The 15,934-nt window shown below is 35.6% G+C and overlaps 1 protein-coding gene across 11 annotated transcripts in view; it reads left to right on the forward strand.

Annotated features, from left to right (window-relative positions):
• Positions 1-15,934, forward strand: part of RYR3 (ryanodine receptor 3) — a 234,166-nt gene that overhangs the window by 137,611 nt on the left and 80,621 nt on the right. For 8 of the 11 annotated variants that reach the window (XM_066997687.1, XM_066997680.1, XM_066997684.1 and 5 more), the window contains exons 41-50: positions 831-963; positions 1,988-2,091; positions 4,041-4,176; positions 8,121-8,301; positions 8,775-8,880; positions 10,095-10,215; positions 11,308-11,477; positions 12,147-12,367; positions 13,480-13,570; positions 13,880-14,020. In XM_066997687.1, the coding sequence (XP_066853788.1) occupies positions 831-963; positions 1,988-2,091; positions 4,041-4,176; positions 8,121-8,301; positions 8,775-8,880; positions 10,095-10,215; positions 11,308-11,477; positions 12,147-12,367; positions 13,480-13,570; positions 13,880-14,020 (1,404 nt within the window). The remainder of the gene's footprint in view (positions 1-830; positions 964-1,987; positions 2,092-4,040; positions 4,177-8,120; positions 8,302-8,774; positions 8,881-10,094; positions 10,216-11,307; positions 11,478-12,146; positions 12,368-13,479; positions 13,571-13,879; positions 14,021-15,934) is intronic. The other 3 variants (XM_066997682.1, XM_066997685.1, XM_013174234.3) reach the window with 1 other exon arrangement.

Here is a 15,934-nt window from a genome sequence, read left to right on the forward strand (position 1 = left end):
TCTGCCTAATTTTCTGTGCATCCTTAGGATGCAGATTTGCAACCGTGCTTGACACTTTAAGTGCCATATAATGGTAAATTTAATACATCTGGTAGGATAACCTTAAAACAATCATCAAAAGTCTCTCCCATGATTTTTGTTCTTTCATCTCCTTTCAGTAAAATGTGAGACTGGCATAAGTTTTTCATGCCAGAAGATGTTATGACTAATTGCAGTTTGTGAAACGTTCATTTGGGTATGCTACAGATTAAATTATTTTGTTTTCAGAGGAGAAATCCTTTCAATGTAATGCACAGCAAGGAAAATGTCTTTAAAAAAAATTGCACAGCAAAAATAAAATATTAATATATGTTATCAGGCCTATGCATTGAGGAATGTAGAAGTCTTGTAGAAACCTTTTTTAAAAGACTGTGTATTCTTATTGTAATGAGTATGTCTGGATAAACTAAGGTCCTTTAATATTTTATTCTGATGTGACCTAATATTTTTTGGTTGAGCTTGTTACCATAATGTTGTTTATGTATAACCACATTTGCAAGTCTGCAGATTGCTTTGTTTGAGAATTGAGAAATAACTCTCAGTTTTTCTTCATTATATGTCCCCTGTAGTTCCCTGTAAAATAATTTTTCAACATTTTAAACCCAATGGTCTAATGAACACAAATGTTAAAAGGAAATGCAGGTCCTTTCTTAAATTAGAACAAGAGCAACCATCAACTGCTTGTCACCTTGGTAACTTCACTATACTTTCCTTATTAGGGATGCAGGAAGAAGAATTGGAACAGATTGGTAATTAACATATTTCACTGCTTTGTCAACTTTCTTCTTCAGCAGATCGTTTTTCCTAAGATGGTGGCAAGCTGTTGTCGATTCCTATGCTACTTCTGTCGAATTAGTCGTCAAAACCAAAAAGCCATGTTTGAGCATCTTAGTTACTTACTGGAAAACAGCAGCGTTGGGCTGGGTATGTCATGTAGCTGTAACAGTTAAAACCAAGACAAAGAAGGAAATGTGCTATCACAAGTCTGCCATCTAATTTGTATAGCAAGTTGAATCATGTGCTGAAGCCTCTGTTACATACTTTTTTCCATTTTTCTTTCATCTTTCTATGTCTGTTAATTATATTTGAAACAGAGTAGTTTAATATGTTTTTTTAAATGTCTTGAAAGATTTAGGATGAAATCCATGCTGTTCGACATTTTGTTCCATCCAATATAATTGCAATTGGAAATCTAAGATTAATTTAACCCTCTCAAGGGTCAGTTTCGTCTGGGCATCAACACAAGTCACTTTTTAATTTTTATTGTTGTTTTCCGTCCCTCTAAAGCTTAGTCCACTGATATGAATTTCGTATTTTTCCTTTGGAATGGGTGTTTGATTTTAAAATGTGGATGTACTAGATTTTGTAGCTCAAGAAAATTTCTCTTGGCTAGGTAGATGGCCTGTATCAATAAAGTATATCAAGACAAGATAGCTTGTGATTTCACAGTGTTTTAGCTGTTCATGATTGCTATTTCTATACTCACATTTGCCCATATTAAACCCAGAAAATGGAATAAGAATGAAAGAATGAAAACAGGCAAAGCTGAAGTTTGAAAGTGGATATTTTAGCTGAATAAAGGCAAATTAAAAGTCTTGAATTGATATGGTTGTACAGTTTCTTAGAGTTATATAGCTAGAATGTTGCTCTGCTAGAGAAATAGTTGTATAATTTTTTTTCTAGTTTGCTATGTTGTTAACACTGATTTCTTTATCTGCATTTAAAAGCAGCATAGTTCTTTATGTTTGTGGATATGGATGTCAAGACAGAAAAAAATTTCAGCATTTATTTTAGCATTATTTGAAAGTTAAACATGTTCTTGATTGAAGAACAGCTATACAACATACTGTTAATATGTTTAGATTCCATTGTGATTGCTGCCATCTGCTGCATGACTGTGATTACTGCAAACTGAATTTAATTTTTGTACATTAACATTCTTCTGCAGCATTTCCTTCAATGAGAGGTTCAACACCACTAGATGTTGCAGCAGCCTCCGTAATGGACAACAATGAGCTTGCACTAGCACTGGAAGAGCCAGATCTGGATAAAGTAAGTGATCACTCTAACCTACTTATTCAACAGTGTACTTGTAGTAGTAGGGAAAAGGGCAAGTCTGATCACAGTAATTTTTGAATATGATCTTTTCAGAAATAGTTGCTCTAGGAATGTGCTGTCTTAGGATAAGGTTGACTGAGCAGTATTTTCCTTGCTTTGGCGCTATATCCTGCTTTGGCTTTATACTTGGTGGGAATCACAGCAAAAGAGAACAAGAAGGTGTTTTCCTGTCTTCTGTATCCTTTCAAAATTATTATCAGCTAGAAAGAATAACATGAAAAAAGGCATGAAACAGGAGAAAGACATGTCAGGAAAAATTGTCTGGGGAAGAGCAAATTCAGGTGAAGTAAGAGAATGTGAAGAAAGGTCTCATGGCTTAAATAAATCAAAGAGATTGATGGGGAGAACAGAAGTAAAATCTAAGAGAATAGTAGGTTAGATACATGAACAAAGGAAATTGGAATAGGATATTTGGTTTAGCTTCAGCAGTAAATTGAATCCAGGATTCAGGTAGTATTCCTAACCATTCACAGTGGTTAGGAATAAAGGGAAATTTAAGGAGAAGAGGGATGAAGTAGGAATAGTGGGTAAAAAGATACAAAAAATGGCATAAAGTTCTCTGTATATACCTGGGAAGGGGAACAAAATAGTAGATGGAAGGTGGATACAAAGTCAGAAGAAAAGTAACGCAGGAAAGGGAAGGGATATGTTCTAACACAGCAGTGGGAAACAGAAGCCAGAAGGCAGAGTTTAATATGATAGTTTGGCAGAGGTAAAGCCTTTGTGGAGTATGGGGGTAGATGAGGGTAGAAGTGGGTGAAGAGTGGTTGTGGTGGTGTTTGTATTCAGCATATACATTGGGAGAGGCAAAGGTTAGAAAATGGAAATAAATGGACATATGATGGGGATAGCTCAGAGAAGACAGGGACAGGAATATGAATGGAAAGGGTGTGAGAGCACAGGAATATACTAATTAGATAAAGGTAGCACTGAGAACAATTCCCAGTTTTTTATCAATTGCAAATTTGCCAAAAGTGCATTCCATTCTATTGTTAATGAAATATTAACAGTGTTGACCCCAGGATACACTGTTAGTGACTGGAGCACCAGCATTGGCTGTCATATTTTCAAGGAAAGTAATGTTAGGCAAGTCAGTGAATTACCTATTTCAAAACCTATTTGAGGACTAAAGTCATGTTCAAATGTTATCCTTATGTATTTTAAATAAAAACAAAGATCACATCTGTGCAGTTACCTGACAATTTCCTTTTAAATTATTGAGAAAGTGTTTCATTCATATTTCAGAAATTCAGCTTACTATAATTAATTACATTTGTAATTTCTCAGTGATTTGTCTTGCTTAAAGATATTCTTCGTGATAAGAAATGCTATATTGGGTATTTGTGTATTACCAAAAATTTTAAACTTTATGGTTCTCCAGAAACTTGACTGTTCGCTGATATTGATCAATCTTCTGAAAAATTTAATTATTTGCATATCTATTAGAATTGGATTTACAGTAGGTAAGCTTCTGATGCAACGTTTACTTTGCTGTTGTAGCAAATTATTCATATATAGCTATTTATGCAATTTTGAAGTTGTTAGTATTTTTAACTGTTGTTTAAAAAGTGTAAAAAAGATCTGACTATTTAATTCCTTAGTATTTTATTCTACTTTTTACCTTCCAAATTAAATCTTTTTCATGTTGTTCTGTTGTTGTGTCATGATATAGTTTGGTAGTTTCAGAAATACAGAGTGTTTGGCTTTTTTTGTCATTATCAAAAGCAAGAGCTAGAAACTAAGACTGATGTTTCTGTGTTGGTAGTTTCTCAGATGAAACACCTCTTATATTAAAACCATGTTATTAAAAAAAATCATGCATTGGCAGTATTTTTAGAAATTTATTTCCACATACATGAATAAATATTGCTTCTATATTGTAGGTTGTTACTTATTTGGCTGGTTGCGGCCTGCAGAGTTGTCCAGTATTGCTAGCGAAAGGATATCCAGACATTGGATGGAATCCAATAGAGGGTGAACGTTACCTGTCATTCTTAAGATTTGCAGTTTTTGTTAACAGTAAGTATAATTTCTTGGCATTCTATCAAAAGGGTTTGTTAAAATTACTTTTCTGTACATAAGAATGTGTTAATGGATGAAGAGAGGTTAATGCATACCCTTCTCATCGCAAACAACGGGTAATTATTATATGCTGTTTATTAATATATTTTTTTTGAATCTTCAAAATTATAGTTACTTTTTTGTTATTCCTTTTGCAACTTTTATTGTTGATTTGAGTATCTTATTAAGGTAGCAAATGAAGCTAGGAATTCTATCAATAAGTAAGCTGTGGTATAGAGTAAATTGCACTATTTTAGGTCAGACTGTGATATATCTGAAAACGTAACCAGTTTGCTCTGCTTTTAGAACTTCCTTGGCCACTAAGCCACTGGGAGAATTAGAGGTTTGTAATTAAGCTATTTTGCATTACAAAAGGCAATTTTCCAATAGAGTACTGGCTTACATAGTTTTCTGAGGTATCAGGTTTTAAAGCATCTAGTAAAACACAAGATCTGTGCAAAGTCAGGAGTTGTGTTTGTTCAAGATCATACCTGTGTTTTAAGTGGGGAAAATACAAAACTGAAATGTTCGAAGTGCTTAGCTGCTCCTTCCAAAACCTCTCCGTCCCAATTATCTCACCTACTGTTACCTTCCTTTAACTCTGACTTCATAGAATCATAGAATGGCCTGGGTTGAAAAGGACCTTAAAGATCATCTACTTTCAACCCCCCTGCTCTGGGCAAGGTTGCCAACCACTAGAGCTGGCTTCCCAGAGCCACATCCAGCCTGGCCTTGAATGCCTCCGTGGATGGGGCATCCACACCTCTCTGGGCAACCTGTTCAGTGCCTCACGACCCTCTTAGTGAAAAACTTTCTCCTAATATCTACCTAATATCTACCTAAATCTCCCCTGTATTAGCTTAAAACCATTCCCCCTTGTCCTATCACTACCAACACATGTAAACAGGCATTTCCCCTCCTGTTTATACGCTCTCTTTAAGTACTGGAAGGTCACAATGAGGTCTCCCCGGAGCCTTCTCTTCTCCAAGCTAAACAAGCCCAGTTCCCTCAACCTTTCTTCATAGCAGGGGTGCTCCAGCCCTCTGATCATCTCAGTGGCCCTCCTCTGGACCCGTTCCAAGAGCTCCACATCCTTCTTGTACTGGGGGCCCCAGGCCTGCACGCAGTATTCCAGGTGGGGTCTTACAAGAGCAGAGTAGAGGGGGACAATCACCTCTGCCTCCCTTATGGCCACCCCTTTTTTAATGCAACCCAGGACATAGTTGGCCTTCCAGGCTGCAAGCACAAACTGCTGGCTCACATCCAGCTTCTCATCCATCAGGACCAAGTCCTTCTCTGCAGGGCTGCTCTCAAGTTCTTATTCTCCCAGTCTATATAAATACCTGGGATTGCCCCAGCCCAAGTGCAACACGTTGATCTTGGCCGTGTTGAACCTCATTAGGTTCTCATTGGCCCACTTCTCCAACCTGTCCAGGTCCCACTGGATGGCATCCCTTCTCTCTATTGTATTGACTGCACTGCTCAGCTTGGTGTCATCTGCAAACTTGCTGAGGGTGCACTCGATTCTGTTGTCTATGTCATTGATAAAGATGTTGAAGAGCACCAGTCCCAAGACTGACCCCTGAGGGACACCACTTGTGATCGGCCTCCACCCAGACATAGAACTGTTGACCATAACCCTTTGGCTGTGAACAGCCAACCAATTCTTTATTCACCTAACAGTCCATCCTTCAAATCCATACCTCTCCAATTTAGAGAGAAGAATGTGGTGAGGGACCATATCAAAGGCTTTGACTTCCTGATGGCCCTGTTATTCTTTGCTAAAAACTACAGTTTCTAATCCCATTTTTTTAGTGTGTGCTCAAGATACAAAATTCAATTCAGTATAAACTTGATACTAAAGTTTATGTACTGGGTTATTATTGTAGCTTGTAAGTAAAATACTGATACTGATGATCTGTGGGATAAAGCTACTGACATCACAGGTTCAATGACTGAACTCTCTTTCCTTTCCTTTAATTTGTTTTCTTCCTATATGTCCCATTAATCTCATATCATCCCACAGATTATTTTTATAAGGTATCCACTGTGAATTTTCTAAATGTTTGCATTCAACCATGAGCTGGGCTTTTTTTTTTTTTACCCAATTATTATACCCATATTATATCCACATGCCAACTGCTAAACTTTAAGCACTAAAAGCAGTTAGATTAAATATAAAGAGATCATTTATGTGAAAGTTTCTTTTCTTAATGACTTTTATTCAGCAAGCATCTGGGTCACAACCTATGTGCCCTTTTGGAATTTATACAATAGATAACCTACTCTCTTCCCTTTTCAACTACACATACATTTCCACACAAAGCTGATTTTAATGTGTGTTTTTTGTGTATAGAGAAGATGAAGTATTCAATTTCAGGCTTTAAACAACAAGAAGAGTATTTAACCAACATGTAAGTATGCAGTAGAAAGAATCAGGAGATTTTACCCCAGATTGATTTGGTCTAAAATATGAGTTGTTTTTCTTTAGTTATACTGAGAAGATTCAACTCTGAGATGAGTGTTCCACTGATGGAGTACCAAGGCCAGAATGTTAAGCAACATTTTTTGTTTTAGCTGGCCTATTTAAAATCAAATAATTCTTGTCCTATGCTAGGTCTGGCTGGAATGGAATTAACTTTCTTCATAGGAGTCCGTAAAGTGCTGAAACACTGTTGATAAACTACAGATGTTCTGGCTATTGCTAAACAGTGTTTGCACAGTGTGATGGCTTTCTCAATTTTTTCCCACTCTGCCCCCTTCCTCGCCCCCAGCAAGTACATTCAGGGTGGGCAAGAAGTTGGCAGCGGACACATAGACATGAGAGATGACCCAAACTGACCAAAGAGATATTCCATATCACATGACATTGTGCTCAGCAATAAAAGCTCAGGGAAAGGATTAGGAAGAGGCAGATGTTCATGGTTATTTTGATTGTCTTCCCATACAACCATTATGTGTTCTGGGGCCCTGCTTTCCAGGAACTGGCTAAATATTTTACGCTGCACTTCACTGCCTATGTGAAGTGGTGAATAAATTCATCTTTTTGCTTTGCTTGCATGCACAGCTTTTGCTTTCTCTGCTAAACTGTTGTTATCTCAACCCATGAGTTGTCTCACCTTCTTTCTGTTTTCTCCCTCTCCTGCAGGAGATGGGGGGGAACAAGAGGCTGGGTGGTTGTTTACTGGGGTCAACACCCCCGCCCCCAGCCTTCCCTTCACCTGCCCAATTGCAGGCTTATTGCCTGCAATTACCCTTTATACAAGAAGCTGAAGTGAATTTTATTCAATGTGTGTGGTATCATGAACTTTAGTAAGAAGTACGTTTCTCTGTCCGTGTGCTAGGAGTGGTGCTTACAAGATATTTCCTAAAGCCATGAATGAATTTATTCAAAATCTACCTGTCTCTAAATGGAGCCCATCAAAAACTATGTCTCATCATCATTTGTACAGATTGCCCAGGAATAGATAATTGCCACTTTCAGTGGCATTCTCACTTGCCAGTATTATATGTTTGGGTTACTTTCTAGTCCATTTTGTGCAAAAGAACCTATCACAGTATTTTAACTCTAGGAGGAAGTAGTCTTTGGCACAAAAAGCAAGTTAACCTTCTGAAGTGAACCTTCTAGACTGAGTGTAGTAAAACTGTGGCAAGGCTGTCACTATACTGTCACTATATATACTATATATAGACAGTGACTATACTGTCACTTTTAAACCTAGATATCCTTTGGTAAAGCACATCTCATGCTGCCAAAATGATAGATTTTTGCTTTCAGAAATAAGATTGAAGATTTATTTTATATTTTGTAAAATTCAGAGGAAAATACAGTCTCCTTCTGACGAAAGGATACCTTTCAGGGGAAAATATGTATTGTGCTAAGACTTTATTTTGGTCTTCAGGTGAAAGTGTTGAAGAAAATGCAAGTGTTGTTGTCAAGCTCCTTATTCGACGGCCAGAGTGCTTTGGACCAGACCTTAGAGGAGAAGGAGGAAATGGTTTGCTGGCAGCTATGCAAGAAGCTATCAGAATCTCAGAGAATCCTTCTCGTGACCTTCCCTCACAAGGATATAGGAGAGAAGGGTAAGTAAATGTGAATGCATGTTTGGAAAATGATGATTTAATAGCTGGTTTAATCTCACCAGAGGTATATAGATAATAGACCCTATTGGGTAAGTCATTATACAAACACAAAACATTAGAGATTCACACCCACAAGCAGTTGTCATATAGAATTCTTGAAACATGATCATGTAGAATAAGAGTTACAGAAGAGAAGAAGCCTGAAGGACAAAGCAAATAAGAAGTCTGTTACAGAATGAAGCTAAGATAATGGTAAAGTGCAAGAAGAAGACAGAAGGATGGTATGAAGTAGTTATTACTGTTCAATTACTTCCTAACTCCAGGGATAAAAAAAAATTAAAAAATTGTAATCTGTAACTGGAGGAAATGGTTGTATCTCATTTATAGTCTCTGGATCATGGATCTAGTTCCAGAGAGGAGCTATAAACTTGGATTAGCAAAAATACTCACTGGTATTATTGATTATCTTTTAGTGATGAGGAGGAGGAAGAGGAGGAGATTGTGCACATGGGCAATGCAATCATGTCATTTTACTCGGCTCTCATAGATTTACTTGGACGCTGTGCACCAGAAATGCATGTAAGTTCATTCTGTCACTTGCTCAGAAAATGTGGGAGATTTGTAAACAGAACTGTATGTGTCTAACTAAAATATTCCCTATTCAAAGGCTTTCTACTGTCAGGAGGTATGCTTTATTGCATTTTTCACTGTATCTATACAGATATGTTCCCTGACAACTGTTCATAAAGAATCACTGGCTTTTGATTCCTTGTGCTCTGTTATTTATGTAAAATTTGGGATTTTTGCATGACTGTAGGATTAAAGCAAAAATGAACTACTAGTGGTACACATTTACACTGCCAATAAAATTTCTGAAGATGGCCCTTTACTGTCCTCTAGAAAGCCACAAAAGTAATTTTCATAACAGTGTGATACAGAACTTCATTCTTGTGTACTGTTGAAATATGTTATTAACACTACACGAATATGTGAAAAAATAAGTGAAATAACTGTTTTGAATGTGTAATGCCTGTAACAGCCACATGTAAAACTTGGTGTTAAAGTGACTTTTCTTTGTCACTATTTAAAATGCTTTAGTAGCATACATCCAGATGAAAGTGCCATATTTGTGTGTCTCAGTACAACAATAAGCAAGAGATTTGACTTGTAACGTCCATACTTAAAATTACCAAAGCTATTAGCTTTACTAGCTGTAAAATTGTATCTAGCTGTATATTGCTAGTTTCATGTTAAGAAAATTACTGGAAGAGGTTTTCAGAGATAGATTGTGAATACGTAATTTCTGCTGGAAGTTAAATCAAGTTGGTCACCCCATTATTATTAATTCCTTTTGTGATTTTTACTGCATAAAAATAATAGGACAATGTGTAGATACATCTGACAGGTTTGCATCTGTTCATAGTATAAAAAGGCAAGCTGAAAAGCTATCACCAAATGTTCTCTAAGTAACATGAGTCTTTCAGAAATTTTTGCTTTCAGCACTTTGTCTGATTGATCCTTGGAAAGCTTAGCCATGTAGCTGTTTGTTTGTTTTATTAGGAATTTATAGCATCAATAAATTATCCATTTATTATACCAAAATTAGGAGCGATGAAAAAGTAGGATAAGCTTAAAATCAGCATTCCTTTATAGTACTGTGATAGATTGGATTTCTATGATTTTTTTCCAGGCAGTACAGTGTTTCCAAAAAACCATACTAATATCAGTATTTTGATTTTTTTTTTTCTGATTTCACTCAGTATTAAGTTTCTTTGATGAACTTTTTCTAACAGCTTATTCAAAGTGGAAAAGGTGAAGCTATTCGAATCAGGTCAATCCTCCGATCTCTAGTGCCAACTGAAGATTTGGTTGGAATTATAAGTATACCACTAAAGCTGTCAACAGTTAACAAAGGTAACTTCAATACTTCTAGTAGATAAGTTCACATTTTATAAAAAGCTGTTAACACATAACTTTCAGGTGTGAAATGTTCTTTAGATTTTAATTAGGTATGGATCAATTAGACCTATAGAAGAGATACTTGGTCCTGTGGAGCAGAGAATGTAAGAACATAAGAAATACCTTACTGGAACACTGCAGTGGCCCATCTGTCCCAGTATTTTGTCTCCTGCAGTTGCTATAGAAACACTATCTCTTTAGGTATAACACGTAAGCTTGACCTCATTCCCTTTGTACTTTCATCACTTTGAAACTTAAAAATACTACAAAATCAGAGAGTTCAAGGTGAAAAGGGGTATTGATCATGTATTCTTGCTTGTTGTATGACTGTTGATTCTTTCCTAGAAGCGGTCTTACAGTTTTCCAGGGTGGATTTGTTTCCAAACATAACTTCCAAGATAACCTTACAAACTGTAATTTTATGTAAAGTATAAATGCAACAGAGGAAGAGGTTTTTATGGTATATGATCTTCATCTTTCATGTTAGTTGCTGCATGTTCCACTGGCTATAAGCTACCAATCTATCATTTTGTTCTACTCCAAAGTAATGTTATCTTCCTTCCCCTCCTTCTGTTTTCCTTTCTTTTTCACAAGAATTATCTATTCCCCTTTACAGATGGTTTATCAGTTAATGTCTGCTACTGTTGTATTTGCTTGGATTACATATTCTTTCTAGTCTAGTTTACATGATACAGAAATGAAAATTCTTAACCTTCTGAAACTTCAGTTACTATATATTAATATTCGCAATAATATGTTTCTTTAATTTTACCTTAAAAATATTCTCTGTAATAGTAATGAAACAAGTAGAATACTTTAGCCATTCATTCTTTTCATTTAAGACAGAAAAATTAATCAATTGCAATATAAGTGTTTTTTTTAATAACTACCTTGAATTCTTTTTCAGCGTACAAGAAAACTGAACCAAGACTATGATTTCAAACATTTGATTTTAGTCAATAAATATAATTATAGTGTCTTTCATTGTCCTCTTGTTTCTTGTTTATTCAGTGATTTTCTATTAAAAGCCATTATATATTTGTGTAGATGGCACAGTAAATGAGCCAGACATGTCTGCAAATTTCTGTCCTGATCATAAAGCACCAATGGTACTCTTCTTGGACCGTGTATATGGTATTAAGGACCAAAGCTTCCTCCTTCACCTATTGGAAGTTGGATTTTTACCAGATTTAAGAGCTTCTGCCTCTCTGGATACAGTAAGTATTTTGCTATGCAGATTAGGTGCTGTGGCTGGATTTAATGGTTCAATTAGTGTATTAAATGGAACTTCAAATTAAAAAATCTTTAAAAAAAAAAATATGCTCACTGTAAACCCAAGCAGTAACAGTTCAATTATATTTTTATTCATTTATACTGTTTAAGTTTTAATTGTAAGTATTCAGTACCACTGAAAGCAATGGTGTACTGTACTTTAAATGCAGGCTTACCTTAATTATGCTATAAGTGCATAGGATATTCTGTAATAGGCCTAATGATTACTTTTATTTCATGTGTGTTTTCCAATTGCACTGAAAATTTATGTATGTGTAGGTAGGAAGAAATTGAGTGAGATGAAAAACACTACCTAATGCTTGGTGATTTTTCATAACCTGTTTAAAGAAATAAGCTGCCTGTTTTCTTTTTTGCTTTTATTGGTTTAGAGAGCAGTGGGGCAAGAAATCAGTTTTTAATGGGATAAGTGGGATGACTTGATTTTCTCAAGTTCAAAAAAAATGGCTTTTGTCCTCATGCATTTACTGGGAATACTACATTAGCACTCTGGCACTAAGGGGACCTCAGGAATATGTCATTATTATGTTTTATAATTTCATATTTAGTAACTTTTATTCCATATGATACTAACAATCAATTACTACTTCATACAGGTTACTCTAAGTACCACAGAGGCAGCTCTCGCACTAAATAGATATATTTGTTCAGCTGTGTTTCCGTTACTCAAAAGATGTGCTCCCCTCTTTTCTGGAACAGAGCATCATGCTTCTCTGGTTGACTCCATGCTTCACACAATATATAGGTTATCCAAAGGACGTTCCCTTACAAAAGCACAACGAGACACTATTGAAGAATGCCTGCTTGCTATTTGCCAGTATGTATGATACATATATTCAAATTGATTTCGTTTGTGTGTGTATGGAAATAAGAATATGTATTTTAATAATTTTCTTCATTGTGTATAATGTAGAATGAAGAGTGTTTTACTCTTGAATGAAATAAATGACCTGACTGTATGACAGGATTTCTTTTCCTAAGAGAAAATAGTTCTGATTTTTCTGTTACTCATACTGCGTTCTACAAGCTGTTGCATTGCTATGAGCTTTGCAATGATACAGGATGAATTGTGATTATTTGTAAAAACAAAATGCCAGTAATTACTAAAAATGTTTAGGCGAGTTTGACAACGTGTGTGTGTTGGGGATTTAAAGGGTTGACGTGTTTGTATTTTTTATTGTGGTTTGAAGAACCTTGTTCTTTGTTTAAAAAAAGGAAAGAATGAAAATAAAAAGAGAAAAAGAAGCCAACAAAGAAACACTAAAACCAAAACAAAAACATAAACTATCCATCATTCTCCAAATCCGAAAACTGATCCTAAAGCTGAACTGAGCCTTGATGTAGTAGAGATGTACAGATTTATTTCTAATAATAGTAATCATAATGTATTTCCAAGATCATTTTCAGTCAGGAGTGTTTTGCTGCTTTGTAGTTTCATATCAAAAACCATTCTTTTAGGGCAATATTCTGTTTATTTTGCTTTGATTGTCTCTTCTGTATATCTAAACCACCCTGAAGAATCCTTAAAACTGAACAAAGAAACAAACAAAAACCAACAGCAACAAAAAACAGCCTTTCCTCTGCTGTCATATGAACAATCATAGCTGTTGTCTAATTGCATAAGACAGTCCAAAAGCTGCTTATCTTTGTGCTATATCATTAGATAGATGACGTAGAGTCAGGTTCCTCAAACTTATTTAGAGAGTCTAGTATTTGTTTTTTCATGATTTTTTTATACACCTGAGGGTATTAACTCTTCGTTTTGTTTTTCATTGTGTGCACACCATATGTTTCTCAAAATAGTTTTCATGAGTCATTTGAATACCGATGTGGAAAATCGTTTAAATTTGTATTTCATTTTCACTGGTCTGTATGAATTTTTACTAACAAGAACTTCCTTTTTCATTTCTTTTTTTTTTTTAATTACAGCCACTTACGTCCCTCTATGCTACAACAGCTGTTGAGAAGGCTAGTTTTTGATGTACCGCTACTCAATGAGTACTGTAAAATGCCTCTCAAGGTAAATGGTGTATTTTGTGTACATGCATTCAGCATAAAACTCAGTTCACAGTAATCTGTCTAGCTGGGGATAACAGAGTCTTTATGCTTTAGTGGCACAGCTCTACTGCTCCCCCAAAAAGATAAAGAAGAAAAAAAGACTCTCTTTAAGATCTGTTAGAAATAAAGAATAAATAGTATTGGTGGGCATAAGTAATAATAATAAATAATAATACTTATGTAACTGTTTAAGCAGATGCTACCCAGTGAGTCATATTATTAAATATCAATGTTTTACACACTTCTTTTTTTTTTTTTTTTTAACAACTAGCTTCTGACAAATCACTATGAACAGTGCTGGAAATACTATTGTCTACCTTCAGGAATGGGAAGCTATGGAATTGCAGCAGAAGAAGAATTACATTTAACTGAGAAACTTTTCTGGGGAATATTTGATTCCTTGTCTCATAAGGTAATGATTAGAATTCATGTTTCACTATGGGCTTTCTATAAAAGCATTACAATGATAATTCGCAGTGCCAAGAACAGAAAATGCCTGTCTCAGCAATTCTTTCACATAATACAGGATGTATGACAAAGAATGTTTCCAATGAAGTAACATTCTAATAAAAAAAAAGGAGTCCTGATTCATGAAGGATTTTCTCCAAATTAATGAAATGTGAGATTTTTGTTTTGATACAGTTTTTCCACTGTTAATGATTGCTTGCTGCACTGACAAGTCAATGTTCTCTACTCAGCTCTATTCTACTTTGCTCTCCTAAACTTCTTATAATACTTTTTACTGACATATAATAGCATTATTTTTAAGAAATGTGTGTATATGCTAATCAAATTATTGGTGTATGCACTGTAAATCTAAATTACCTGTTCTCAAACAGACATTTGTATTTTGATAGTTTGCTGGTCCTTGCTTAGGTTAAAAACTTATGATCCAACCTTCACATAAATAAACATTTTCCTGTACTACTCTTCCAAGGTGTGTTCTTAGGATTTTTGCACTTACTAATGTTTTTTCTAAGTAAGGAAATGTTACATTTCTCATATTAGAAATGCCTTTCTGGATAAATACTTTTCAAACTTGTTCTCTTTGAACTTGGCTCAAAAATCAAGTTCTCACTATGAGAATGTAGCAATATTTTTCAGTGCATCCCACTGAATGTCCATTCCAGCTCTAGTGAACAAATTCAGGTGATCGTTTCTCTAGGCATCCTTTTTATAGTATGAAAGTAAACATTGTCTCTTCACTATTCTAGAATGGCTTTTAAGCCTTATTTGTATTTGGTTTTAATGACATCTTTGTCTGTCTTACTGCTTGTGAGTTGAGATAAAGACAGTTTATTAAGACAGGAACATAGTAATAACAATAATAATAATAGTGATAATGATAATAGTATTAATAATAATAATGTGTAAAAAACAAGTGATGCACAATGCAATTGCTCACCACCCACTGACCGATGCCCAGCCTATCCCCGAGCAGCCGGCCCCCCCACCCCGGCCAGCCACCCCTATATATTGTTTAGCATGACATCAGATGGTATGGAATACCCCTTTGGCCAGTTTAGGTCAGCTGTCCTGGGTCTGTCCCCTCCCAGCTCCTGCTGCACCCCCAGCCTGCCCGCTGGCAGGACAGAGCGAGAAGCCGAAAAGTCCTTGGCCTGGCGTAAACACTGCTCTGCAACAATTAAAACATCAGCATGTTATCAGCGCTCTTCTCATCCTAGTCCAAAACATAGCACCCTACCAGCTACTATGAGGGAAAATTAACTCTGTCCTAACTGGAACCAGGACACTGCTGTCACAAGTACAAACAGTGTCAGTAGGGCCTGAGGTTACAATGAACCATTTTCAATTTGTGTCTTAGCATTTTACAAAGAAATGAAGACGATGTATTTCTGTCAGTATTGGTGGCCCTCTGTAATAGGATTTGTATCATTTTGTATATGATTATTAGTCCAATGAGAGCATTGTGTAAAGCTGCTAAGCTACAGTGTTCTCCATTGTTCTGTTTTGTACTGAGATATTTACAGGTTTGGTATTTTTATGGCTTCCAGCTGTGTTAGTGGAAGTAATTCACTCTGTGATCTCACTTCTTTTGCTTGTGCCTTAAGCACTAAAGAGCATTGTAACAAAACTAAAGGAAGTTAAAAGGTTCAAAGTTTTAGGCATTCTTCTTGCTGTAATGTATAATTTTATCAGCAAGAATCTTCAATGGACCTTAAAACTGCTCTTCAGCATTTTGTTAACACAAAAATAATAAACGAATTTGTCATACAAATTTAGAAAATCATATAGCTTTCCTATGTCTTTCAATGAAGCACGAGAAATCTTTCTTCAATTTATTAAATAATTATAATAGCATGGA

This window comes from Anser cygnoides, chromosome 5, assembly GCF_040182565.1.
Source record: "Anser cygnoides isolate HZ-2024a breed goose chromosome 5, Taihu_goose_T2T_genome, whole genome shotgun sequence".
NCBI classification, from domain to species: Eukaryota; Metazoa; Chordata; class Aves; order Anseriformes; family Anatidae; genus Anser; species Anser cygnoides.